Below are 27,322 nucleotides of genomic sequence, written 5' to 3'. Positions count from 1 at the left end.
GTATAACTCAAAAAGTTGTGCTGAAGCATTTATTACTGTACTGTACTGTACTGTAGACAGTTTCTTACCTGGCCTTCTATCCTTCTATGATACAAACGGGCGGCACGCGATCCTCACCAATAGCCAAACAAGAATACAAAACATTACATATACTTGACAAACCACGTCCCTTTTGTGGATCGCGTTTGGTGTAAAACATGTGTCCAAAAATCCTTCCCAAATGCTCCTTTTTCCAATGCACGCGTATGTATGTGAGACGCGGTGATACTACCACAAGAATAAGTACCCAAAACAGTACTCCAAGACTCGATAAAAAGCCGTGTAGAAAGTACGCAACCGTTCTGGCTGCTGAATCATTACTGAATAATGATAAGGGGTAAAAAGCAACAACTCCGGGTCGCTAAATGCATTGCGAGCACCAACTGTAAAAGGTACTCCCATCATGATACTCCAATTAATGTGGTCTTGTTATTTCCCCTCGGTCCTTCTCTTTTAGACGTTGCCACTGAGCGTCCTGAATCTGTCCTCAAAAGACTTAACTTGCTCCTCCTCAAGGAGTTTTTGAAGGCGTCGTGTTTCACGAACGGCAGCCTCTCGCTCATCTTGAAGGGTGAGCACCTCAATCTGAGCTGTGCTCATTCTGGCAATCACGTCTTGCATATCCTTCTCAGCGTCCTCGAGCGCCTTTTCTAGTTCAGTCACTCGCTGGCGGAGTACCTCCATCTGCGCAGCTTCCTCAAAGGACTTCTCGCTCAAGCGTGGGGACCGGAGCGACCCAGGGAATCGAGGTGATAGGGGGCTGAGAAGTGAAGGCTTGCGGTTGGCCTGGAAGCTAGGAGATCGAGGGCCATAGAAGCTGGCATTGTTGCTCATACGCTGAAGCTGAGCATTGTGGGCGTCGCGGATAGCGGTAATCTCATCCTCGTGACGGTTGACTCGATCCTCAGATGCTGTTTGGGCGGCAATAAGCTTCTCCTCCATGGATTTGAGGCTAACTTGGAGACCAGCAATGCGGTCCGAGTTGCTCTTGCGATCGTTGTCACCTCGAATAACAGCGTTTGAGAGGCGCTCTCGGAGCTGTGCGTTAGCTGCAAGCTGCTGCTGGACTTGAGAGGCGAGCTCTCCAACCCGACGGGCCGAGTCATTGAGCTCATCGGCAAGAGCGCGTTCACTCTCGATACCCTTGGTCTCAACTTCGCTCACCGTCTCGTACTGACTTCTGAGGCTGTCAATTTCAAACTTGGCGGCATCGCGCTCAGAAACTGCGATGGAAAGAGTGTGCTCGAGACGCTCGACAGCAAGCTGAGTCCTCTCATCCGCTCCGGTCTCATGCTCAAGTTCCTTGATTCGTTCAAGCGACTCAGCATAGGCGGCCTTCAATTGGTCGTATGCCTTTGCAAGCGACTCGGACGTTACTGGTGTGCTACCGAATGAATTGCTGCCAGTGCTTGAGCCACTTGAACGAGCGAAGGAGGGGGGGATAAGGATGTCCTTCTCCTCCAAGAGCGCGCGAAGCAGGGCAATTTCCTGCTCGGCCTTGTCCAGATCCATTTTGAGACCACCAAGACCGCTTTCCACCTGCCACTTCTGCTCAAGGGCATCTTCAGCTCGGCGACGCAAAACGTTGATCTCAGTACGAAGGTTAGAGATTTCTCGTTCGAAGCCGGCCTTGCGTGGGTTTGCTGAAAGGAGCCTCTCCCGTTCATTCTGTAACATTCTAATCTTCTTCTCATTTTCGCGGTTTTGGAACTCCTGACGATCGAGAAGGTTCTTCAGGGCGCTGTGAAGGGCATCTCTCTGAGCCTCGACATCCTTTAATCTCTCTGAGAGTGCTTCTCTGGACTCGGTCTGCACGTTTTTAACACTGTTAGATCTAGACAGACCTGAAGGGCGCTGGCCACGGAACGAGCCAGTGGCGACCGAGTTGGATCTAGCAAGACCACCACCGAAGCCACCAGACATGGCACGAGACATGCGGGTGTTGCTAAGCGACGGCGTAGGGGAACCAGGTCTCGATCCGCTTCGCAAGACGTCGTATTCCTTCCTGAGCATGTGGAGTTCCTGCTGCATCTTTGAAGACTCATAGGTCAAGTTGGAGTATTCAGCAGCCTCTATCTCAAGGCCCTCGACACGAGCCCTCAGCTGGGGAACAACCTCGTCGCGGAGGTTATCTCGCTCGCTGGTAGCCTCGTGGAGCTCTCCTCGGATAGCGTTGATGAGGTCCTCGAAGTTGTTCTTGACAACGCGCTCCTCTGATAACCGCCTCCTGAGGTCGCCGCAAGTGGTCTCAAGATCCTTTAGTCGTCCACTGGCGTCTTGGTTGTTCATTTGGACAAGGTCAACTTGCGACGCCTTTTCAGCAAGTTCCTTGATCTGCTGATCAAGCTCTTTTCTTCTCCCCCTTTCATCTTGGAGTTTGTTTGTGAGTTCTAATCTTATCGAGGCCTTCTCTTGTTCAGACCTCCTTTGAATCTTTTCAAGTTCCTCTCGACTTGGCTCAGCCTCGCTCAACTTTGCCGAACTGTAACCCGAGTCGGAGTAGTAATCGCTCGACCTCTTACCAGGGGCCTGAGGGTTGTTCATCTGTTCCTGGAGCCGGTCTACAAGGTCTTCCAGGTCTATCTCGCGCCGAATGGAGCTTGCCAGCTCAGCGCTGATGGCTTTTAATTCGTCTTCCATTTCGTCAATTTGAGCGTAAGCGGGGGACTGTAGAACCGATGAGTATGAGTTACGATAAGTCAAGATATCCGTTACACTGGCGGCATAGTCTTGATCGACGGGTTGAGGATTGCTAACCGTATCATTGGCTGCGCCGTACTTTGAAGGAGATAACGGCGAGTATGCGGACGAGAATTCCGTCGCAGAAGGTGAAGGTGAGGGCGCTGCCCAGTTGAAGAGAGAAGCAAATGGTGAGTTCTGGCCCGGCGACTTGGGCAAAGGCTTGTTGAGCTGAGGCGATGGTGTGTTTTGGCCAGATGGTGAATGGGTATCATCTGGTGATGAGTCGTAGTTCGCAACGTCAATTGTGACCTTGTCGAGCTTGAGATGTGGCGGAGCTTGCTTTGGAACAAACATGGGAGCGGGAGCCAGTTTTGGGTGTGATATAGTATTATCGGATGAAGGCGATTGAGCTCTTTGAGCGTCAACTTCAGAGTGGTCTTTTGGCTGTGTTGGTTCGGCGGGGTCGGGAACAATGGCAATTTCTTTGTCCCTCGAATTAATATTTTTGGTTTTCTTGTCTTCGTTCTCGTCGTTATCGTTTTCTGTGTCACTCCCATCAAGGATAGTCTCGCGGGTAACGTCTGGTCCAGATTCTGATTTGGATTCGGATATCAAATCGTCATACCCATCCAGGACATCTGAGAAGTCAGAGCTGGAGGCAGTAGGGCTGTGTCCTGGAATGTTCTGTGTTCCAGGGGTTGTCGCGGCAAGGGACGCCAGGTTGACGTCGGGAGCTCTAGAGAGGAATTCGGGTCAGCAAACGCTTTCTGCAAGGGAAGCCAGGGGAGGCAAGTTGGCCATGTGAGACATGACGACAAAGAAACAAAGAATACAGGTGAGGGCAGAACTCACTGGGCGATTTGCGGCCCGTTGCGAGAAGCGGAAGAAAATTCGTAAAAGGTAGGACTGTCGATAAGTTCAGGCCTAGAGAACCTTTGGCTCGGCAATGGCAAGTCAATGGGCGACGGCACAAGTGATCCTGATGACGAGAAGCGCAGAGCAATCGCCGATGCGGACGAGGAGAGAGGTTTGCGCTTGATGAACCCTCCAAAGGATTGAACAGAACCGGAAGGCGAGGTGACAGAGTCGGGGCCGGGGACGGAGGACGAGCCGGGTAGGACGTCGACCGTCTGAGATCGAGCGAGAGTTCCTGGAGATCGCGGAGCGGGTGCGGGTACGTTTGATTCTTTTTGGAGTTGAAACGAATGGCTCGATGCTGAAGAGGACGGACGAGAGTCGGCGTTATTATCGACAGGGTAATAAGAGGTTGAGGTTGCAGCAGCAGAGGTTGCAGATGCGCCAGGAGGTGTCTTGGTATCAGAACGAGTATCAGAAGATGCAGAAGGCTCCGTTACTCCAGACCCCGGAGCGGAAGCAGCCAGGGCGGGTTCCATATTTGGAAGATATACCGACCGGTCCTCGCCAGTAGGCTACAAAGCACAGCACAGGACCAAAAGGACGCTTCACAGCAAGTCTTGGTCTTGGGCGGCGGTAAGAGGAGCGGGCGAGGTGAGAGAGAACGGTAGAGAGGTGTGAGGAGTGGGGGTGAAGTTGTAACGGAGGAGGGCGTGTCGCACAACACGACGCAACACAGACGCAGACAGACACCGACACCGACACACCAATAAGCCAGGTATAAGTTACGGGTAGTACTTGGTACAAGTGGTATAATATGTACAGTTAGTAAGTAGATGGTGTCTTATCACCGGAATAAGGCGCGTCGGTCAATCATCAACGGGTGAGGGAAGGGAAAGAAGAGAAATTTGGCCCCTGGGGAGAGGAACGAAGCGAAGGGAACAGGAGCTTGGAGCGATGGCTGGGTGCTATGCACGATAACAGTTTAGGTATTAGTCTAGGCGGTTGATTGTAACGTCAGGGGTCCAATAATGTTTTCATTTGATCTAAGCTTAGCTCGAATTAGTTTAGGAAAAGGGGCATGGATTCGATTCGATGATGACAAAGGTACCCCTGCACTAAACCCCCGCAAGGTCATAGGTAAGTTTACTTTATAAGGCCGATCGATCATTATGAGAGGGGCGAACTGCATCTCCCAATCTCATGTGAGGGCTCGAAAGGAATGGTGAGGCTTGATATTAGAGCTGACTTTCCAAGCGCATACTCGCATGGCATTGGATCGTGGGAAAACAAAGGAAGATAAAACCCAACAGATAATAGCCGCTCAATGAACCAGTCAAACCATTTCTGTACCTGAAAGGTTAATCGCCTAACCAATTACAATTAAACAACAAGGATGTTCTGGTGAAGGTGGTGACCAACGGAAGGGATCCATTGGGAGGGATTTGCCGTAAAGTACCTGCACTAGCGCCCTTTTCTAGGCGCTACCATAACAAAGCTTTCAGGGGGAGCGACCTGTGCTACCTTGACATTAGAGGTGATACAAGATCCAATTACATGCGCCGCGCAAAGAGCGGTACGGCATTCAATCCATTTCAGGCTCTATAATCCTTTCAAGTGGATGATTATGGCACAGTATCATAATACCACCTTCCAAGTCTTGAAGATCAGTCTTGTCCCTTACAAGTACGCATAGACGCATTCAATTAGACTCATAAAAGTCCTCTATATCTTCATCTCGTCTCGTTGACCAGATGGGACGAGAGAAACGATCTTATCATGGATCAATCTGCGACCAATGCCTCAGGTAGCTCAATTGCTCAATGTCATTCAAAGGCCGAGATATGAACAAGGATATAATGCCAAATTTGGAATTTCAAGCATGTCCTTGGCCTCTTCGAGTCACCTGCCGTCCTCTTTTAGAAATATAAAGGTGATGCGAGGCGGAAAATTGTGTTACCGTTATATTAAGGCGGCGGCTATCGAAACGTTTCCACGATTCTGTGCATATGCGTGTAACCGCATGTTAAACGGTGCAGACTCTCTTTTTTCTTCTTTTTCTTTTTCTTTTTTCTATGCACAAGTTTAAATTCTCCGAGCCTAAAAGAAAGGTTGCCTCATTACCAGTAATAGTCCGTCATGTTTAGGTAGGTATCTACCGTCCGGAGTATGATGCCACGACAACATTGATTTCTCCGGCAACACATTCAGCTCAACCGCCTCATGATCCAGGGGTTCAGGTAGCGCCCCTAGTTTAGCGAATGAGGTGCTAAAGAGTGCCTAATGAGCTAAAGAATACCGAGCGAAATACAGAGTAGGCCACGACTGGTTGCGTTTAGCGCCTGGCAAACATTCATGAAGAATCTAATATTAATTGATTGTCAACTCTAGACTCACTCCGTTTCTTTTTATACAGCTCTAATAATAATTGTGCTTTCTATAAGTCACTGGCGGTGAGAGTACTAAATCCTCACTAAGCGTTCTGTTAAACAAGACTCCAGCTTTAGCTTTTGTTGACATGTTCACTAGAAGAACAGATTAACATCTCGTGGACTGATGGCAATATCTAATGTAAGTGTTACAACGGATTCGAATCGCAGGGTGCCCCTTGTTACACACCTTATTCTGTCCGTTTTCAGGGTCTTTCCCTTAGATCCGGATCACGACTGGCTTGAACTCTATTGTTGTGACAGGCAGGGTCATCAGCAGACGAGTATAACACAGTTGATGCCGATAAAAGATTTTGGCGATGAATGTTGTTTGTTTTCGTGCGAATGCACCCGAAGTAAGGGGCCCGACCTGCTGTCGTTATCATATAGATGGATCACAAATTATCTAACGCTATTGAAAGCCAAGCATCGTAGTCACTTGGTCTAATAAAGATGCACATCATCATGACAGGGGTACATCATAGTACAGGGTATCTGTGCTTGTACCTGGAAACCCAAGACCAAGCCAAGTTACCTTGAACAACAGACTTGTCCTGAAACGTTCACATCCAGTCAAGGTGGCACTATTAACCGCAGATCTTTACATTTCTCACACAATCACTGTAACGCTTCAGCTGTATCACACGTTAGCACATTGAAAATGCTTGAAAGGACAACAGATGCAACTACCGACCTTGGATAACCCCCACTGACTCGAAATTAGGTGGCGCTTAGAGTTGTGACGCTGCCAGTATTGATTGCAGATCGATCTTTCTTAAACACACTCCTTTTTATCACATCAGCTAATGAGGCGCTATCGTTGCTGTTTCGACGACTGCTCCAAACCGAGTCTGGCGCCATCACATCCTAATTTCCCATGGAGTATGGGGGGTTAGGCTGCCTCTCTCTGAAAACAGGTAGTCGATGCTTGGTACAATCGGGCTGTTATAGGGTATTCGTTCCGTGTTGGCCATGAATCGTGACGTGTTTCAATGCACGACATACAAGGACACGACGAACTTGATTAGCGAAAGGTAGTCTGATGCTAGTTTGTCAGATGACTTTAGAAACGGTTCTCGTATCGGAGACTGAGTTTAGTTTGGAGGCTGTTATGGTGGCACAATGATAGCCATGTGCTGCCCCTCTTAGTAAGACATGGTTATACAAAAAGCTGCTGTCGAGAACACTAGCCGAGACCCTCGATCAGGGACACGCACCAGCAGGTGGCAGGTGACAGGTACCAGCAACCTGGAATACCAGAGAAGTTGTGTGCTGAAACAGACCACTGATGAAGGCAGGTACGATGATCATCAGCTAGAGTTGGGCCGACACTACTAGTCGACTCACCGAGACACGCCAGAAGGAATGTACTAATACATCACTATGAAGGGAGAAAAAGCACGATAGTAGTGGCTTACCAAAAAAGTGACCTATGCGTATTCTTAAGCTCTGTATTATGAGACTATTTCGTGATATATTTCCGTTTCATCAGCACCACCATGCCCCAATTTCTACATCCAATATAAACGCCCTTTATCCATCAATAACTCACGCAACGCTTCCTTTCGGAAGCAATGTCCATTGCCCTCCACAAGAACACTTGCGTTGCTGTGCCAGGACAAATGTAAACCCAGGTCTACTTCCAAATATATCCTCCATCACAGCAGTGCACCTGGAGCAGCGCCTCCACTGTTTGTTGGGGGAGGGTCTAATCTGCATCCGCTTGAATACATCGACATAAAGCATGCCCCGTGCCTTCCTCGCTGTCAAGCTGTGTTCGTCATCCTGGACTTCGAGAAGATCGTAATTTGCAAAAAACAGTCGGCCCGGATCTACAGCGTTTCGAAATGACGGAAGGTCTGTGGCGAAGAACTTCTTGATGATCTGGATAAACGCTGAAGGGGGTGACCCTGACAGAAGCATGGAGAGTTCTATCTGCGAGCGGGTCGACTTGACCGCCATGTCGATTTGCTTTCCCTGTGGTGCGTTCTGCTGACTCTTGACGAAGTTTGGCAGGAAAATCTGGTAGGCTTGTCGTATCTCCGTGCTGAGCTCGGTGAGGAGGGTTTCAACCTCGGAAACCTTGACGAGCGCGGAAGATGTCACCTGCTGCATTGCTTGATATGCCTGCTGTAGCTGAGGGGCCGCCCTGCCGCCCGAAGCACCCTCGACAACAGCTGATTGCCTCCTGTAGAATTCGATGGCCCGGCCACTCAACCCTTCCAAGTGTGTCAGTCTTCGACAAACTGCTGAAAGGAATCCTCGACTGGATGAGCTCATTAAGAAATGAAGAGCAACGTTGTTCTTTTCCTGGAGATAAGAAGCTACCTCATGGAAGCGCTCCCGAGTCAATAGTGCTTGAAAATGACTGTCGTTCATAAGCTCGAAGAGAGAGTCCATGAGCCAAGCGATCAGATCAAGTGCCCACTTTGCACAGCCAACAAGTGTCGCCATGACCTCTGTATTTATGTTAGTAGCTGCCAAAAATGTGCGTACCGTGTCCGCTATAACGCACCAGGTTCATCCAAAGGACTGAGCTTTTCTCTGACCGTAACAGGCGTGTTGCTGGCAATAGTGATAAGAACGACCACGTTACGGACGTTCAGAAAGAGCATAGAGAATTTGCCTAGGAAGGATCGGGGGCTGCAATCTCCACGGAATCCAAGCGCGTTCATGATACTGAGGCAGTACTGTAGAGAGCCGTTTCGAACAAGGGAATCGTGATGAGTGTCTTCTGAGTAGTCGATCTGGATTTTAAGGATCCTGATAAGCTCGGTGACCCAGTCTTGGACAAACCCTGCTTTGTGTTAGTGATATACATAGTAACGACTGGAATAACTACACACTTTTCTTTGTTGTATACGGCCTCACAATGGCAAGTATATCATCGTAGTTGTTCTGGTGAAACATGGCTGGCGCAGCAGTGACGCACAATGCAGCAATGCTACCAGCATAATTGGCTGTAACTGGGTTAGATATGTTTGTAGTCAATAGTGCGAATGGACATACCGTCTTGCATCGAATTTCCGACATCACCGTGAGGGTAATGCAGCTTAGCCCATTTGATTTTGCCGTCTTCACCCATTTGCACCATCGAGCAATATGTGGGCGAGAAGGCGATTTGTTGGCCTAAAAAGAATGTCAGCCAAGGTTATATAGACCGCAGACGGTTGAATTACATGGTCCTTCATCTGTAAATGTCCAGCCAACTTGCCGAAGGTTCATGATCTTATTCAATTCCTGAGTTGTGTATATTTCGTCGAAAGTTAGTCGATCGCGATACTCTACCGTACCGTCTGCGAAAGCGAGCACGAAGATCTTGCCGAAAGTGAGGGTGTGGAATGCAACAACAACTTTGTTGGCTGTAATATGTGCAACCTTACGCAGTTGCGTGATAGGAGGCAGTTCTGAGGAAATGCTGTTTCGTCGACTCCCAAGCTGTTCCCAAGCCGATGATAAATTCTGCCGTTGCTCAACAACCTCCCAACGGTCGAGAACACTTTGTGCAGCCTGATAGGACCCCTCACTAGGGGTACGCGACTTCACCGTGACAACCATTGGTGACGTGGGATTCTTTCCAGTATTATCCAAGATAGAGGGAAGAACCTCTAGGTGGGAGAGCTCGATCATTGATGTGTCGAGACTCGAATCACCAGGGCCGCCCTGGAGCCAATTCGTAGTAGCCAAGTGTTTCTCAACCAAAGAAGGGCTCAGGTTTCCTGCAGGTCTCCCTGGGACTTTATCCGCTTGAGATGCTTGGCCCCATTGGATCTCGATCTTGACGAGCCTCAATTGTTTAGAAGTTGTTGCAAGTGCAAGGAGTAAATATTCTACTGATTGTTAATGACAACACTTGGGGCAGGCTGAGAACCAGATAGACTCACTCTTTTCAGACGTGAAAGCCGCGTGTGTGATGAGTTCATCGGAAGCGCTTATACTTTCGAGTTCTATGGTTGTCTCTTCAATTCGACTGTTATTTTGTGACCAGAACATCCTGAGAACACCATGCGTAGTGATGGTCAATAAAGCGCTCTTGGCAGGGCTGGGATGGGATGGCCCTCCGTGGTGAACGAATGAACTTTCATAAGTATATCCGTTTGTTTGTTTGTTGGCCGGCCCATACATGATGTTGTAGGACTATTCATATCACGGTCAATAAATGGTTCAAGGTAGAAGTTGTAATAGGCATACCTGTTGATTCGAAGGCGCAACTGTGAGCCAATATGCACCGACGATGGTATGGACATCATCAATGGGATCGGCATCCCATTTCCTTTGGACAAAGGGATGGTTGAGAGTGATGGAGAAGCTAACGATAATGACACGACCGGCCGCATCAATCACAGCCAGGTCAGGAGTACTCGTGCCAGCCCATGTCAAGTGAACGATGGGGACTGCTGGAGTACCATTGACAAAGGGACAAGTGGTAGGATCACTCAGGTCCCATGAGCCATCGTCTGGAGAACGTCGCAGGTAACGAAGTTCGACATTCTGGCCATCGGGGGTGATGTTGGCAATTGTGCCTGTCCTTGACCATGCTACTGCTCTATTGAAAGTTAGTCGTTTGGTACCAAATGATTTAGGGTTATCATACTGGCAACACCCTCGAATTCTAATGTCGTCCATCCGTTGCTGAAGCTGTTTGGTTTGTGCTCGCCCCGGCAGAGAAAGACCGACACCGACACCGACGGCATCGCCGAAAAGGTCATCAACGTCATTGAGGTCTACTGGCATGGAATTTTCCAGCATGAGAGGCATCTTTTCCGATGTCATGAGAGGAGTGAGTACTGAGGTACCGGATTGGGGTATCAAGAATAACAGTAGGGATAGTGGTAGAAGCGGATGAGCAGAACCAAAAGTTTAATGAATCAAAAAATGGAGATTGAGCATGATTCAGTGATACAAGTAATTAGATTACAGCGTGATAAGGTTTAATGCGAGAGGGTATGATTAAGCTTCTGCTTCTGCTTCTCCTTGAGGTTGAACGGGTTTCTGGGTAGGTGAGAAAGGCTGAAGACTCCTCGAGGCTGAATCAAGAGGTGTCGTGCTATGCCGTCTCTTATTGGTTGGACAAACTTCTAAAGTGGATGCGAGCTTGGATCCAATGAACATGTCGCGTCTCGTCGATTCACGTGTCTTGTCGAATTTAACATCAGCCATGAATTATATCTATATTGTTTATATACCTACCTATTAGTTATCAATGAGCGCATGTTGGTTGACAACTAAAGTCAAGACCACTTCGTACTTGAACTCTGCAATCGGATGAAGCCTGCAGACGGCCGCCTCAGCCTAGACGCTCTAGAATGGACGTTGAACAAAGCCCTTACTCTCTCTGCAGGTTTACCGTTTTGGCCAAGAAATGGTCTTGTAAAACTCTTGTACTACCTCAACTGAATCCGAGCCTAGAGGACACTCTTAAGAACACAGTATCAATAGGTCGTTGTTGAATCTGGGCCCTCGGATAGGTACCTAGAACTGCACTCTGGGCTGGGGTCTGTTGGTGCTCACCACACGACTCAGTTTATATGTTACTGACTTGTTTCTCCCACATTACACGACTGTGTTAGAAGCTGAACCCTGCCCTCACTTTGGCATCCAAGGAGTTCCCTGTTTTGGCTACAGTTGGTTTGCTGAGCGCCTTGGCAAGGGACCGTAGTTGGCCCTCGCGCCAGCCATTCCTCACCACAGACCTTTAAAAGCACGTGTACAATGGATCTAGCATACACATCCCCATATGATGCACGAATGTACTACGGAATACGTATCAGGGCGTCTGGAAGCAAACTTTGAAGCCCGCATCGCCTTGCATCGTCTGTGCTTCTCCCCTCCTGCCGTGATCCACACTCGGCCAAACAGTTTCAGGTATATGTATCTGTACAACTAGACTGCATACGACATCCATCGGTGATAGCTTCATCTCCATATTTACTACACCGCATCGTCTTTCTAGTACTCATGCGGATATTGATCCGTGATCGGGCTGAGTATGCGTTGTCTAAATCAACAAAGCCGCGCAACCCGCACTTGGGCCGATGATGTTGCCGGAAAGTGACACTCGGCAGTCGACATCGAGTATCAAAAGGTAAAATTTTCGTTCTCGCTCAAAACTAACGCAGTTAAGAAGGGATATCATCATATTCATGACATTAAGCAAGTGGGCCATGACTTACAACCGATCGCAACGGGGTACTTGTTTAAAACAAGAATTTACCATACGGAGAACACCAGCTACACTGACTTGCACAGACCGCAGCCTTTTTTGTAAGTGACAGCTACCAAGAGAGGCACTGTCTTGAAAGTAGACTTCGATATTCCTACCATCATACTTAAACGTGTCTAATAATCACTCGTCGAAACCCGGACTTGTGAGGTACCAGACACAATAAAGTTCATAAGATCCCCCTCGAATTGGAACCACGATGACGCTTACAATACACATGAGTCGTGTTACCCGCTGTACTTCGTATAAATGCCCTGCGTTGCGCTGGGGCTCTTGGGTTGTAACTGCATGCTATCTATGTGAACATGGCTGTGCAACCTGTGGCAACGTGAACTCGGAAAGCCTGCATGGCCAGCTACGTTTACCTCATGGCAATCACTGCGTGAGATTGCATAGTTGCTGTAATATATCTGGGTTTTGAATTACCGAGTTATTACGGAAGGGAGCGGACCCAACAATACCGGTTTGTGAGGCTTACGAACACTACCAGGTATTGACCAAGATGATGATATAGAGGACACACTGTCATTGATATTTGATGTTGTCCAGCGCCAGGCATTGTTGCGGCACGGTATATGCGTGTTCCAGGAGCTTGCATCGTTTGATGTTGAAGTTGACGTTGGGCTGAATGATGTTGTCCAGCTTGGTCTAATCAGCCTGCCATCGTCCACTTAGTTCAGCGGGCTCCCCGAAGATCTTCAGAACAAGTGCTACGAGCTCGGGTCAGATCCCTCAAAGAGATACGTTGGCCGGCGGCAAAACTGTGCTATGATATCTAGGTGATCCAAGGGTCTTGGCATTGGACAGTTCTGTGGTGGATGGCAGCATGTCGCTTAAACAGATTTGAATGGCAATAAATCCCTGCTTGTCAGATTAGCAGTCTGTACCCCCTGCATCATGATAGCGTTGCATGCAAATCTGACAATTGCAACAGAAAGGGACAGACTAGTTGAAGTCTGGTAGTGATGGGCATCAGCAGTGCCTTGTGACTTTCGTTTTGAGGTTGTTAATCTACTAAAAGTCTCCTGTGGAGGTGATGATGATATTTGACAGGCGACAGGCAAGCTGGAAATAGACTAAGGCAGAAGCTATGACAGTCGATACCAGTAAGACGGAGTCCAGCCAAGCTGGGATGTGTGTTGTTGGTTAATTAACAAATAATAATAGTCAGTCCCAAGGTTTCATTGACGGATTTCTTATCACATTAGCCAACTCGTCGTGGCAACCTTGCCCATGAGACAGAGAGACACAGACAATAATTCTCAAATGATATGACAACTGGTGTAATGCATTGCAATACTTTGGTTTGCGTTGCGTTGCATTGTGCGCGTCGAAAATTGGGTATAGCGAGCGACACGTTTTCCTCCCGTGTTGCAAGGAACGTGGATCTGCGCATGTTTGCTTTTTTAAAGCGCTTCAGGTAGGTAGGTAGGTATGTATGCATGTATGATCCTCCCGTGTGCTGCTATATCAACGTTGTCGCTGTGTGTTGTTCGTTCACTTGTGGATGGATGTGACAAGAGTAAGTAAGGTCCGATGAAATGCGGGTTTTTGTTTTAAGCCTTTGGAGTAACGGTTGCGGTCGTGCATTGGTCCCGTAGCGCTGTATCAGCTAAACCGAAACTGGACTAAACCACAAGAGTCGGGGGCTCGTTACAGTGGACAGCCACCCAGAAGCCAGACTATGGTTATGGTGATACCTAGCTCAACGTCAATAGATGTACGGATGCCTGGGCTGGGTCTAGTTGGATCGGTCAGCATCTTCACACCCAGTCAGGTACCGTGCAGTGCAGTAGTTTCGGGCCTAACGAATGTCTGCCCGGGACCTTGGGACTCCGGTTGCATTGCTAGCTTATAAGCTAAACAGAGTTGTCGTTGAACAGCAAACACATGGACAGTCAGCATGAATGCCGACTGACACAATTGGCGACTGCAACTCGACTGTGTGTGGGTTGCAAAAACGGTGAATCGGCCTAGATGGTATACACATATACTCTGATATTATCCAGGAGTTGACAATTGTACCGAGTTATTTCTAGAATGCCGTATTAAGATGATGCTTGCAGGGATCGAGGGTCGAAGGCTAATAGGATGGGATGGGATGGTTAGAACGGCCATCGACATATTCTGAAGCACCGCCGTGATTCTCAAGCAAAAACATGTTCGTGTCATCCTTGCACTATACAAATCTGGAGTGATGCCGAACTTGCGCCCACAATGAGGAGGACAACACAGCACAGCACAGCGCAGGACACGGCACGGCGCGGCGGGGGACACCTGGACTGAGCTTCTAATAATTGTTGCTCTCTGGGTATTATTATTATCTATGGGGATGGGGTAATGCACGACGTTTATCAATTAGTTACCTAGGTATCCGTATCCCTACCCATCTTGCCCGTGTATTCAATTGAAACCAGGTTGCTACCTAGGCAGAGCAGACAGTTGTCTCCTTTCTCTCGCTTTTGTTGATTTTCGTCGTCTTTCCTCTTTTGTCATCCTTTTCTGTCGTATCATATGCAAACTTCAGGTACTAGCCTGGATTTTTTGACACCATCTAAAACGCCATTAACTAATCGTCGATTGTCAATTGTTTCTCGGTCGTTTCTACTCTAACCCTCGGACAAGTACTCTCATCAAGCCTCACGCCTCAACGCTCGATCGCTCTCGGAAGCTTATTCTGCCCGACGGACCTTTCGAGTGATTGGTAAAGAAGAGGTCCCATAGGATTGAATTTGACGCCGCGCTCTCGCTTCCAACTCGTTGTTACCTTAATTCCCATTAGCTGCGCTTGGCTTGGTTCCCATCTGGTAGAGGGACACTCTACTGCAGATACTACTCAGAAGTACAGAGTACCCGAGCTATCATATCGTACCCGCCCATCATCAGTCTTAGTTTTACGGCACTTGGCGAACGATTTGGCGACGACTTCGGGAACTGCAATCACCTATGACGATGACCTATTAAAGCCGTTGATTCATTTTGAAAAAAAAAAAAGACGCGAAATATTAATATCTTCCCTTCAAGCTTCCCCACGATTTACCGACTCGAACCGACTCACTAAACCCGCACTTTTCTTCACTTTTACCAGCCTGCAGTCAACCACTTCCGATCGCCCAACCGACTACTACCTACTTGCCTATCGAACTTCCATCAAGACCAGGGCGACCGAGGGACGGTGGCCTGCGGGGGGCCAACTTGACAGCAGTGGACCTTGCATCGCCGTTCCTTTCCAGTTCATCCCATGATCAACGTTGGCTAGTCTACTCTGAATCCCGCCGTCTCATCACCACTCCCTGTCAACATTGCGACAACCCTGCTGCATTTCCTGCTGTAACCCAACGATACCCTCGACCTGACTTCGTCATGGGCCAGGGTGATGGGCTCGCCGCGTTGGACTCAAGGCTTCGGTCGAGCGACGGTTACTGGCCGAATCCGGGCACGCCAACGGAGTCTATTGACAGTAATAGCATGAGCATGAGAGATAGCAGTAGTCTCTTTAATCAGGGTCCAGGTGCCCTGGATGATATTATGAGCTTTCTCGACAGCGAGACCCTCGATTCTTGTCCTGAAAGTTTATCTCATCGTCTTCATCCCAGACCTCTGCATCATTACACAAATCAGCCAAATCACACAAAGGGCCGCATACATGCAGAATCTTCGCATGCGCATGCATACGATATCCAAAACATGCATTCCCAACTAGAGCGCCAAAAGCCACCACTGCAGCCGCAACGCCAACGCCGTGTTCCCACAAAGGTCGACACTAGCGACTTCACACATCATGTTGATCAGGATCAGGATCAGGATCAGGATCAGGGCCTCGGTGATCTCAGCTTTCTGCTGCCATCACGTCCCATGAGTATTGCGACCACCGCTATGACGACGACGACGACGGACAATGGCTTCGAGCCTTACCCACCGCCTGCGCGGCCTGGGAAGGAGCAGATCGGGTTGCGTGTCCCGCCAGATGCACGGCCTGGTCGTGACAGTCTACGATATAATTCGCAACAGTACCGCCTCAGTGCGATTGACACCGAATGTCTGTTTCCCGATGACGGCTTATCGACATCGGACCGACGCCCATCGTCTTCACGCAGTCATCTTGTTCAATGGCGACGCAGTCCAAGTGCCAATTCCGACTCTGTCAAACACCCGAGGGTCTCTTCTGATCTTCAACCTCCAACGCTAGATAACCGACCTTCAACAACGATCACGAGGGAAGAATTCGAGTCTCTCCCGCCGACGATACAGCGGAAAGTAAGTTCATACCTCTCATTAGTCTTCGGATCTCGTCCGTTGTGTTCCATGTTTTGTTTCTACTGGTCTTCCTCGATACGACGGTAAGGGAGCAGTAAGCGAAAGTCTAAACCGCTAGATATGCGGTCAACGGATTGTCGTTGTCATTGCCATACCAATCCGCCATCTTCACTCCCTTCTTTACTACGAACAGAGTTCTGCACCTCGACAAGTGTCTTGTCTCTTCTTCTATGGGTTAAGTCGTGCAGTCCGGCTCAGGTAGAGCGGCCCTGAATCATCATGACTTGGCAAGGTTAAATTCGACCTGCGTCTAAAATGGATGGATCCTCCTTTTTGGACTTACCAGGATCAGTCGCAACCACCAAAAACCAGAAACCCAGGGGACCGTCAGTAATCGCCAACAGAACCCACCGTCCCACCGCAACAGCCTTGACCTTGCCCTGTCTGTCTAGCCTGGCGAGCGGTGGCCGTTCTGGCGGCTCCACGCACTCAGTGGGTTCAGTGCTTACCCATTGGCCGATCCCCCCGGTATCTTGTACAGGACCCAGACCAAGCTGAGCTCTCCTTCGCTCAGCAATCACATCCCCCAAAGAGGCGTTGTGATGGCGCCCAGGACTTGCAGTTCCTGGGCGATCCATGTATCAACGTGCTTGTGCGCCCGACAATCACCAGGCGTCATACACCCCAAGACACACTCGAGTCGTGCCCCACGAGCCATTAGTTGACGGCTCACTGCCCTAGCTCTACCGCTTCGTTCCTGAATTGAGACATATCCATTCCGATTCCAGTTTCGCCCCTCTCTCGTACCTTTAAGAACTAGGGAGTCCCTTTCATTGTTTATGTGCTTTACACTTGTTCTGTTTACTTGAATATTGGTTCCTTCACATAGTTCTGTTGCTTCATACTAAATACCTTCCCTTTCCAGTACTTCTCAACTATCGAGCGATCACAGTTGGCCCACTCTCCAGACTTGGGACGACATCAGCGATCCGGGAGCGTCGGACAGGATCAACTCCTCACACCCTGGTCATCCCTTCCAAGGCCTAGAAGAAGCTACGAGCCTCAAGAAAGGCCTATTACTTCGGATGCTTCTTTACAACACTTGGATCGGCCACGTATTGTTTCTACAGACCAACGATTTTACGCCAATCTGCCCGAAAAGATAAAGCGCCGGCATCTCACAGACGAGGAGCTCCTATTCGCCTATCAATCACAGAAAACCCCAACTGAGACCACGGAAGAGCTGCCAGATAAGACAGGTATTGAGTGGCAATCACAAGATATCATGCTGCAGTCTCCAATCCCAAGCCCAAGGTTATCCAGTGGGCGATCGTCGTACTCCAGCATGCTGCCACGCCAAAATGATAAAACGGCATCAAGCTCAGAAACGACAAGACCGGATTCTTTCTACGATAGCTTTCGGTGGCTAGACGACGAAGAGGGACTTGATCTTCGCCTGTATCTAGATGATTATCACATTGGCCTGCGCGAAGAGGTACCGGTTCCCAACAAGAGCCGAAGGCCTTCATTTCGCCGTCATTTATCTATCAACAAGCTGCCATTCGGGAGGCCATCTATGACCTGCGACAGACTTACACAAGAGGAAATTCTACCTTCCCCGACTTCTGCCGCTGCTCCCCCTGTATCGCGCAGCTCCGTTATCGGCCCTTTCAGCCACGGCCGCAAGAAGTCAAGGGCTCGAGCATTGTCGTTAATATCTGCCAACAGGCAGAGTATGACTTCCCCCTTGGCATCCCCAATCGACCCTGCCGCTACTCACTATCAAGACCCTGAGGCTCGAAAGAAATTGCGAGAATGTCTAGCATCACCGCAAAAGTTTGACGAAGCTATCGAGTTCGGGTTCTTTTCCAAAGACGGAGGATCAAGGCCTCAGACGGGAGTGTTCAGTAAGAACACGGTTCATCAACAAGACAGGTTACGCAGCTTCCTAGAGGATGACCGATCATCCAAATACAGTGATGACGCTTCAGCAGCCGAGCCTGATTCCCCAAAGACGCCTCAACTATACGACAGGGCACATCAAGTTCGATCTGTGAGGAATAGTATCGAACACTCTTCCCATTCCAAGATGGACAAATATATGCCGGATACGATGGCAAGTCGAGAGATGACACTTCGCATGACCTTGACGAGACCAGATCTTCGGCAAAGCGAGGACCAAATCTATGGTTGGAAGCAGGGTAGCAGCCACGGGGGCCCGAGCCGCGACGAACCTGCCTCAAGCCCGGCCCTATACTCTCGTGGCGGAAACCCTAAACAGAGCATCGAGAGGCAACTTGCTGCTTTTGATCAATGGGAAGATCATCAAGAACAAGATAGCGGTGCCGTGAAAAGGCTTTGGAATCGAGTCAAGCGGTCTTGATTGGCCACAAAGCCAAATCCTCGAAGCCACGCATTTGTTATAAAAGAAAAGTCATCCGTTTTCAATGTCTGATCGATACTGCTTCATACATTCCTTTTGTCACATTTGCTCACTACGAAATACCCCAAATGTTTAATCGTTATTATAGACCTTTCATTTCATCAAGCTCGCTATGGCTCGCTATGGTTCAGTATATATACAGGCATTTCACCTGAGAACAACAGTCTTAGGTATTCATTGGATGGAGTTGGGGAGTTTGTATCTTGTCCCTGGCTGCTCGCTGCTATCAAGCGCCAGCTCATACATAGATTTTGTCCATAGTTGCAGTCTGCCAGCTGGCAAGCATGGCGTAAATCGAAAACAGATACTGGTCACACTATTGAAACTCATTAAGGTGCACATGTAACAGTCGCCAAGCTATCGGCTACATGGCTCTATTCACTCCCATTCTATCAACTGGTATTCCTATCTATCATACATATTTTGTGACAAGTCAAGCTGTCCAACACGTGGTGCGCTTCCTCCCCCAGTCTGCTTTTTCATAATACCACACGTTATGCCCAAGCACTTGCACCCTGTTTTCATGCAGCTAGTAAGGATGTATCACACGGCAAATGTGATTACCGTGCATCCGGCATATGCACCAAAAGTAAGCTGTGCATTTTCGTAAAACAGTAGCCCGGAACGAGCATCCATATCCGGGAGGGTTTCCCTTATCCCCGCCAGCGTGCATGCCTTGGATAGTTCATGCAAGTCTTAGTTGACAACTTTGGACTAAGCTGACAAGAAGCAAAAAAGATCTTCAAGAAGCAATAGCTTACCTACCGAGTATCCAGGGGTTAAGTTAGCAAGTGAACTCAGACATGAGCGTGGGTACGAAAAACGAAAATCTTGGAAGTGTCTATGCTGCAAGGATGAGTTATTTCGTTTCTTAGGCTCAAGTTTTATTTCTCCCCGGTGGTCCATGTCCATGCACATCATAAGCCGTGCGTTGCAAATGAGATGAATAGGGGCGAGAACAGAAGGATGGGCAGACACGGACGAGATATTTGTTGTACGACAAGAAGCAAAGAAGGAGAAGTTCCTATTGCCGGAGAGATCACCAAAAAGAAGAGAAAAAAGAAACTCCGGTACAGGGAATCGAACCCTGGGCTCCGCGGTACTGATCTCTCAGGTTTTGAGAGCGCGAAATGTTAGCCACTACACCATACCGGAAATCGGAATTGGTGATTGTTGACAGGGTGCTCGGTATTGGCGTCTAGGAGCGACTTCACAATGGCCCTCCCTCTTGAACATTCTCGATAGTGAGTCTTGATGTGAAGGGATATATAACCAAAGAACACATGTGATTGAGTTATACCATAATGCCTACCCCTCCTTCTGTTCTATATCCTCCGGTATACCAATGCTCAACTTGTCAAAAAAGACCCCGTCAGTCCATCGCTTGCATCTTTTCAGACAATAAAAGAAAATGGCTCCCAGTAAGACACCATATTATCATACAATTCCGATCCCTGGTCCATCATAGCTCGTACACTCGCGCATCCCTTAGACCTCCTCATCACTATCGTCACCGAGGAGCTCGCCCTCGTCATCATCGACCATGGAATAGTCACCCCGTCCCCGGGCGAAGCTGTCTCGGGTGGTATATCGCCTCGACCAGTTGCCACCTCTGCTTCGGTTCGACACACGCTCGTAAACCCCGGCAGTAGAACGCCACAGGGAAGTCAGGACAAGTGGCAGTGAGGCAACCACAGCCGCCATTGCCGAGACAGCAATGACAGGATACTTAATCCAAGGCTGCTCGCTGTCAAAGGTGGCACTATTGTCGCCCAGGCGGATCTGACCAAACTTTCCACTCCAGTTGCGGTAAACATACCAGCCAAAAGCGGACGCAACCCCAATAGGAATAACAATGGCAAAGAAGATACCCCAGCCTGAAGCACGATGCTTGCGCTCGTATTCTTCCTCGTGTCCCTCGCAGGGCCAATCCTCGCTTGTCAGGTCCAACTCTTGGCCACCCTGACATGTTGTCAATGGGATGCGTCTATATGCTGAAGGCCCATTCCATGTGGTTTCATTAGGGTGCTGGCTACACCATTCTTGACGTGAAAGAGCATCGTGGCCAGGAACCAGTTTGCATTGTCCGTGGTTGTCAGGTTCAAAGTTGTATGCACTGCGTCTTGTTAGCCTCTGTCTATCGTTTCTTGCGCATCACGTTACTTACCATTCAAAGTCTCTTCGGGTACACTCGCAGTTTTCATATTCTCGCAGACGTGACATGCTTGCTTGGTTGTAGCACTTGCGATCCGCCTTCTTTCGGAGGTACTTGGCCTTATGTCCAAAGAGACAGTCGTCCTCCTGGAGAGGATGTCTGGGAGACCAGAGATCGTAGTCTGCATCTTTGCAGGGTTGGTTTGTGAGCCCTGAAAAGTCAAGATTGGCAGCAAACATCTTTTTGTCATCTGTTCGGTACCAGACCAAAAAGTTTCGAGAAATTCCACTGTGGACAGATGTCAAATCTTGGACAGTAACTTCCTTCTTGCTGAACTCAAGATCGGTCCAAGTCTTGCCTTCATCAATTGAGTAAGCGACTGCCTTCGATTTAACACTGTTCCCGCGAGTAGCACGCTGTGCGAGCACGATGATAGAACCCTGGTCTCCATATTGCCATGTCCAGACGCCCTTCTTGACATTTTTCCAGGTAATACCACCGTCAGCCGACATGAAAGTATCGGCATCCTTGATGTCTCCAAGGCTTGAACCGATGTTTCCGTAAGCAAATATCATGCCAACAGCGGTGCTTGCAGAGAAAGTTCTGCCCTTGTTCTCCCGCTCGGTGTAATGGTGCAGGTGAAGGGCACATTTGCCATCTCCTAGAGAGCTGCATGAATACGACTTTCCGTCGACATCCTTTGTGGGCGGTGCCAGGAAGGTCCATTCAGCGCCATCGTTGTGAGAAATCTTGGTCTGAATTGTCTTCTTGCCCTTCTTGTCTTCGGGGTTTGCAACGGTGTTGATGAGAGTGACACCCTCAAGACCAGCAACCTTCTCAAAGTCTACATACCCTAGTTCATCAGCGTTGACATTAGAAGCACTCAGGACATAGGTTGTGCCATTGGAGTTGCTCTTGATGATTGAACCACGACGGTTGCCCTCGGAAAGATCGGTAGCGACAAACAGGTTGACAGCATGGTTGGAGCTGTCGAGGACAGTGTACAAAGACGAGTGAGAATCGTGAAAGTTGTCGGGAAACCTAGCTGATTCAAATCGCTCTCCGTCCATGCTAGCAATAGCTTGCAGGCCGACCTTATCCTTGCCGTCCGCAGATACCTCATCGGTAGCAAGGATGAATTCATTCATGGTCGCGAACGCTGCCACAGTGCCGTTGTGGATGATCTTTTCTTCAGGAGAAAAGTCTTCGATGGTGACAAGAGTCTTGTCTTTCTTTATGTCCTCATCTTTGTGGACAAGACAAACAATCTGATTCTGCTTGCGGAACTTGAAAGCGGAGTTTCCAGTGAATTCGCACTTGGTTGCATATCGCTGCAGAGTCTTCCAATTGTCACCACGATCAGTGGAAACTGATGCTTCTGGGTAGCAATCCTTACTTCCTGAGATGTCATCACAACGGTTGCCAATCCAGATCAGCCAGTCCTTCTTGTCTGGGTGGAAGCTCATGTGAGCACCAGGATCAGCGAAGGGTGCTTCGAAGCTGTGGAAGCTATGGCCACGGTCAACGGTATAGATGACCTTCTTGGACTTGGTATGAAAGAAGACAACTTCTCTGAAAAAGTTGTGAGGATTGATATTAAGAATATCCTCCTTTTCGAGTATGCGCTTCCAGCTCTTGCCATGATCGGAGGTGATCCACAGCTTATTTTCAACCTCGACTTTGCCGTCAGGCGTTTTCTCACCCATGGGCCGAGCAATGACAACCTCTTCTAACGAACTGCCAGACGCGTCACCCATGAGATAAAACTTTTGCATGTCTTGTCCCGTAATATCTGCGAACTCATTCTCCTTAACCGAAATATCGCCGCTGGCTGGGGCACCAGGGGCTTGCCCATCGCCTGAGTTGGCACCATCGGAACACTTGCGCTCGACTGGGTCATCTTTCTGAGCGCCACTCTTGCGCGTACAAGTGTTTCCAGGGATTAGACGCCAACCAGACGATCCCTTGAATTTCTCCTCCTTGTCCTTACAAGAGCCTTCGGGAATAGGAATAGGCCCTGCTTGCTTGCAGACTTTGTCGTCTTCAGGGTCTCGCTGGAAGTTGTAGTCGCATTCGAAGTCGGCGTCGGTACATTCGCAGTTCTCAATAACAGGTTCAGGGTCACGGAAATCTGCCTTCAAGAAACAATCTGCTGACTTCTTGCGACGGTTGTATGTTTGCTTGTGGCCCATTATGCACGTAGCCTCTCCCTTGTCATCAACACGGGCGTACCATGACTCCATATCCTTGTTTTCGCACGTGCGTTTATCCATACCCTCAAAGTTGATGGCAATCATTTGGTATGCCCTATCCTTCTCACCAACAAGTAAGAACTTGAGGCTTGTCGAATCTTGGGTAGTTGTGAGAATGACGGGTCGAACTTTCAGACCGTCGGGTAATGGGACGGATTCCCAGTTCTCTCCGTAGTCCAAGGAGTACGAAACCTTGTCGACTTCCTCCTTGAGAGAATCTCGGACAGCAACCAGAATGCTGCCTGTATCGCCAAACTCATACTTGTGAGGACCATCTAGTGCCTTTTTCCATGTTACGCCGGCGTTGTCGGAGACGAAAAGGCTGGAACTGGCAAACTCACCAAGAGAAGCGCCAGTGTTTCCGTTGCCCATCACAAGACCGGGGGCCGGGCTCGAGAAGATACGTCCAATATTGTCAATGTCGGTCATCGAATGAAGGTGAATTCGGTCGTCGCCAGCCTTGACTGGCTCAAAAGTCCTGCCATCGTCGAATGTGATTTGTGTCACAACAACCTTCTTCGGGTTCTTTCCATCGACCTCCTTGCCATTTTCGACCGTGTTGACCAAGAAGATACCCTGAATCCCGCTGATCTTCTCAAAATCGACGTTACCCTTAACATTGCGATTGGTGTAGGGGACATTCTCTGTGAAGTATGTGCCGTTTGAATTGCTGGTAAAAATGACACCCATGGGAGTGGATGGGTGAGAGGTCATGACATCGACCTGAATGCTGTAGTTGGTGCTTTCGAGCACAGTGTAAGCTTCTTGGTTGATCTTGTGGGAATGGTCATGGCTGTCGTCCGTAGGAAACATAGCCCGATGCCATTGCTGAGCGTTGCTTGTGACAAAAAGTGTCATCTCATCGCTCCCGACAGACGAGGAGGCTAAGAGGATAAAACTCTTGACTGCTGCGACACTAACAACACCGGTTACGTCGCGGTGACCGTCCAAGCTGGGCTCAAACTCGTCGTATTTTCCTCCGCTGCTCTTCGCGAAGAAGTTGTCAGAAACACAAAGCCTCTGGCTAGTCTTGAACAGACTTAATGGATCAGTAACGATGCAAAGAATTCGAGTCTTGTCCAGCTCGGCTTCACCGGTAGTGAATTCTCGGTTCGTTTTGGCCCACCAGCAGCCCGAGGTGCTTGGACGTAGCTTGTCAACAGATTTAAATCCATCGGTAGTATATGTTGTCTCTTCGTCGCAGAAAATGCCATCACAGTTCATGCCATTGAAGATAATGCGCTTCGGATCGCCGGCGTGGAAGACCAAAGTCTCCGGCTGGAATGCACTAGGCATCGAACCACTGTTGAATTCATTCCAAGTCTTGCCACGATCCTCGGTCTTGTAGTGCTTCCGATCTTTGGTGAGGACGAAGGCGGTTTGGGAATCGAATGGGTGAAGGTATAGGAAGACTGCGCTTCGATCAGGGATGCCGGAAACTTGCGCCCAGGTTTTGCCTGCATCTTCGGACCTCCAGATATTTCTCTCTTCAATATCTTGGAAGACGATGACATCGCTATCCTCGAAGTAATTCAGGTTCAGAGGAGGGTGTTTGGCAACGGAAACGTCGACCGTTGGCTTATCTTGCTTCGCTATCACAGCTATCCAGAGCAGTGAAAAGACGAGGGCGCGCCATGAGAATGCGGCCCAAATCGAGGACCTCATCATTGCGGCGGAGCTCGAGGTAAAGGTATCATGAAGAAGCGAGGCGAGGCGAGGCGAGGATCTCGCGGATTCGAAGATTGCCGGTTATTAAAGGGTTCGTAAACGATATAATGTCGGTTTCGAAGTCGTGTTCAGCTCGTGTGTTGATGTAAAGTCACTTGCAGGCAGGACACTTTGCTCCTTACGAGGCACGTCAGCAGTGAGGCGACAGCTGTTTCGAGTACCTTTGTGTGGCGTCGAGCTCCGCCACACCGGCTATTACACGTCATTGGCCATCACTCTTTGAGGTCAATTTTGGTGATACGGCCAGCTTCAAGGACTCGAATACGGTGCACAGAAATACTTACCTAATAGCATAATAGATTGAAAAAATTTTTGTATCAATCTTAAGTCTGTTTCTTTTTGAAAATGAAGAGTTTTTTCTTCTTCATTGCTCGTTGGAATGCTGTGGCTTCAGCTATCATGACTTTGACCTACATGGTCCAAGCTTTGAGAATAGGAACCTCCTCCAGGTAGAATGTAGGCATTGGCGATCAACGAGCGAACACACACTTGGATTCCAAGCTATCAATTCGTGATCTGCTCCTGGAAATACACGGTAGCGGAGCATTGGGGCTTAACGTAAGGCTCTTGGCCAAATATTGTTCAGAGATAAACTTAACAACTTTGCAAAAATGGCAACAGCAGTGAATATAAAGCATCATAGTTGACACACAGAGGAAAGGATAGTCGCACATGATGAAATGAGTGAGACGTTAGAAGAGAAGGCAACATTCTTTTTCTAGCCTGAGATCGTAGTATAACGCTTCAAAATCTCACTTATAAAGGAGAAAACCTGGATCAAATTCAGCGTTTCATGAAGATCATAATATTCCTTGGTGAGTAAGAACAACATGACACTATTAGAAGTAATGATCTCCAGAATTTACCAAGCAGCTAGATAGCTTCTCTGGTGGGCAGCAGAAAAGTTGACCTCTCAATTCCTGGGATACAAAGACAAGTAGTTGGTGAATTATGGTCTAATAAACATAAACTGATCTAGCAATTTCATCCCTTATGCTTCTATTCTAGCAGCCAGTTTCTCTGATACCCTAACTTCTGATGGTCGCGATGTTAAGAAACCCATCAGAAACTCCAAAAGAGGAAAGGCGCTAAAAGCTGAAACAATGTGGAGTGGTGTCGCCATGTTCCCCTAGCCCTGGTCCTGGTTCGGGGTCAGGATCCGTATTTTCAGGTACTGTACATTAGTCTGACAAGCTGTATAGGCTACTCTATCTTGGAAAAGGATCAGGATTGGTTCAACCATGGAATTCAAGGCAATCAATCATGGTGTGGAATGATAAAAGTATACAAATGACCATGCAACACTACGGTGTTCATAATAATATACAGGACAATGTACCGCCAAAGGTCAAAAGCACAACGCCCCATACGCTGTCGAATATACAGAGAACGACCCCAGATGAGGGGTATCATCAGCGTCCCGTAATAATGCCTGTGATTAAGAAATCGATCTCACTCGTTAATACAAGAAGTGGACACTCGAGGCCTGTCTTGAATTCTATTAGTGCCATACGACATATATCCATCACCTTAGTAGGTAGAAGACAAACAAACAAACAAACAATATTCGTGGCAGTAACCGAGAGCGGTTCGAGAGTCAATTGGTAGCCGTTAGCTCATAACAAACTCTGACCTCGAGAGTTCCTAAGATCCAACAGAGTGAGCAGTATCTCAAAGTCATCACGAGGAGTGTTGTTGATGCCATAGTGCAACAAGCCTTTTTTTGGCCTTTGATAACGAGCCAAAGAAGTATTGGATGCATTGAAGACGACCCCAAAAACAAATTCGTCATGAGAGATCACTTGCATGAATGGTGATAAACTGTAATGGTAGGTACATCGTGTAAGTGCATCGCTTCTGACCAGGGCAGTCATCCCTTTCATTTCCACAGCTTGTTCTCAGATCTAGCCAAGGCCGGCAACGTTGGTTACAGAATGCGCCATCAAAAGAAATCCTAGATTCCTCATGCTAAATTAGGGAGACTGCCCCCCTTGTGAATGGATGTAAACAGCACCTGTTAGGTAGGGGGCATCACATCGAACAAGCTAACGTCAGTCAATTAATAGGCAGTTGCCATCTGGGACCCATGATTGGACTTGCCCGCTTAGATCCTGCCCGCCTTCACTGTAAGGGTGCTTGATTGTATTGTACCTTCCTCCACGTGCTTGTTTTGAATACATCCATGTTTTCTTTCCTTCATCTATCTGCCTTCTTCCCACTTGTTCCTCTCATTGTCATTTTCCCTTCTCCTTCTACTGT

At 48.6% G+C, this 27,322-nt stretch overlaps 4 protein-coding genes across 4 annotated transcripts; 1 reads left to right on the top strand and 3 right to left on the bottom strand.

The window, feature by feature from the left end:
* Nucleotides 1-492: 492 nt before the first annotated feature.
* On the bottom strand, nucleotides 493-4,115 carry FSST1_003432 (uncharacterized protein; the record flags this gene model as incomplete). The annotated part of the gene is made up of 2 exons (XM_083229514.1): nucleotides 493-3,457; nucleotides 3,574-4,115. The coding sequence occupies 2 exons, from the start codon at nucleotides 4,113-4,115 to the stop codon at nucleotides 493-495; spliced, it is 3,507 nt and encodes a 1,168-aa protein (XP_083086862.1).
* Nucleotides 4,116-7,553: 3,438 nt separating this feature from the next.
* On the bottom strand, nucleotides 7,554-10,778 carry FSST1_003431 (mediator complex, subunit Med16; the record flags this gene model as incomplete). The annotated part of the gene is made up of 8 exons (XM_083229513.1): nucleotides 7,554-8,464; nucleotides 8,521-8,802; nucleotides 8,852-8,965; nucleotides 9,015-9,134; nucleotides 9,185-9,835; nucleotides 9,890-10,142; nucleotides 10,197-10,551; nucleotides 10,600-10,778. The coding sequence occupies 8 exons, from the start codon at nucleotides 10,776-10,778 to the stop codon at nucleotides 7,554-7,556; spliced, it is 2,865 nt and encodes a 954-aa protein (XP_083086861.1).
* Nucleotides 10,779-15,591: 4,813 nt separating this feature from the next.
* FSST1_003430 (uncharacterized protein) lies at nucleotides 15,592-18,868 on the top strand (the record flags this gene model as incomplete). The annotated part of the gene is made up of 2 exons (XM_083229512.1): nucleotides 15,592-16,485; nucleotides 17,411-18,868. 2 exons carry the CDS (start codon nucleotides 15,592-15,594, stop codon nucleotides 18,866-18,868), a joined length of 2,352 nt encoding a protein of 783 aa, XP_083086860.1.
* Nucleotides 18,869-20,416: 1,548 nt separating this feature from the next.
* On the bottom strand, nucleotides 20,417-25,003 carry FSST1_003429 (vacuolar protein sorting/targeting protein 10; the record flags this gene model as incomplete). Its single annotated transcript, XM_083229511.1, has 2 exons — nucleotides 20,417-21,044; nucleotides 21,096-25,003. The coding sequence occupies 2 exons, from the start codon at nucleotides 25,001-25,003 to the stop codon at nucleotides 20,417-20,419; spliced, it is 4,536 nt and encodes a 1,511-aa protein (XP_083086859.1).
* Nucleotides 25,004-27,322: the final 2,319 nt, after the last annotated feature.

This window comes from Fusarium sambucinum, chromosome I (genome assembly GCF_050947815.1).
Source record: "Fusarium sambucinum isolate potato_lamoka chromosome I, whole genome shotgun sequence".
In the NCBI taxonomy this organism is placed as follows: domain Eukaryota; kingdom Fungi; phylum Ascomycota; class Sordariomycetes; order Hypocreales; family Nectriaceae; genus Fusarium; species Fusarium sambucinum.
Note: the sequence above shows the minus strand (reverse complement) of the source record. Positions and strands in the feature narration are given on the sequence as shown.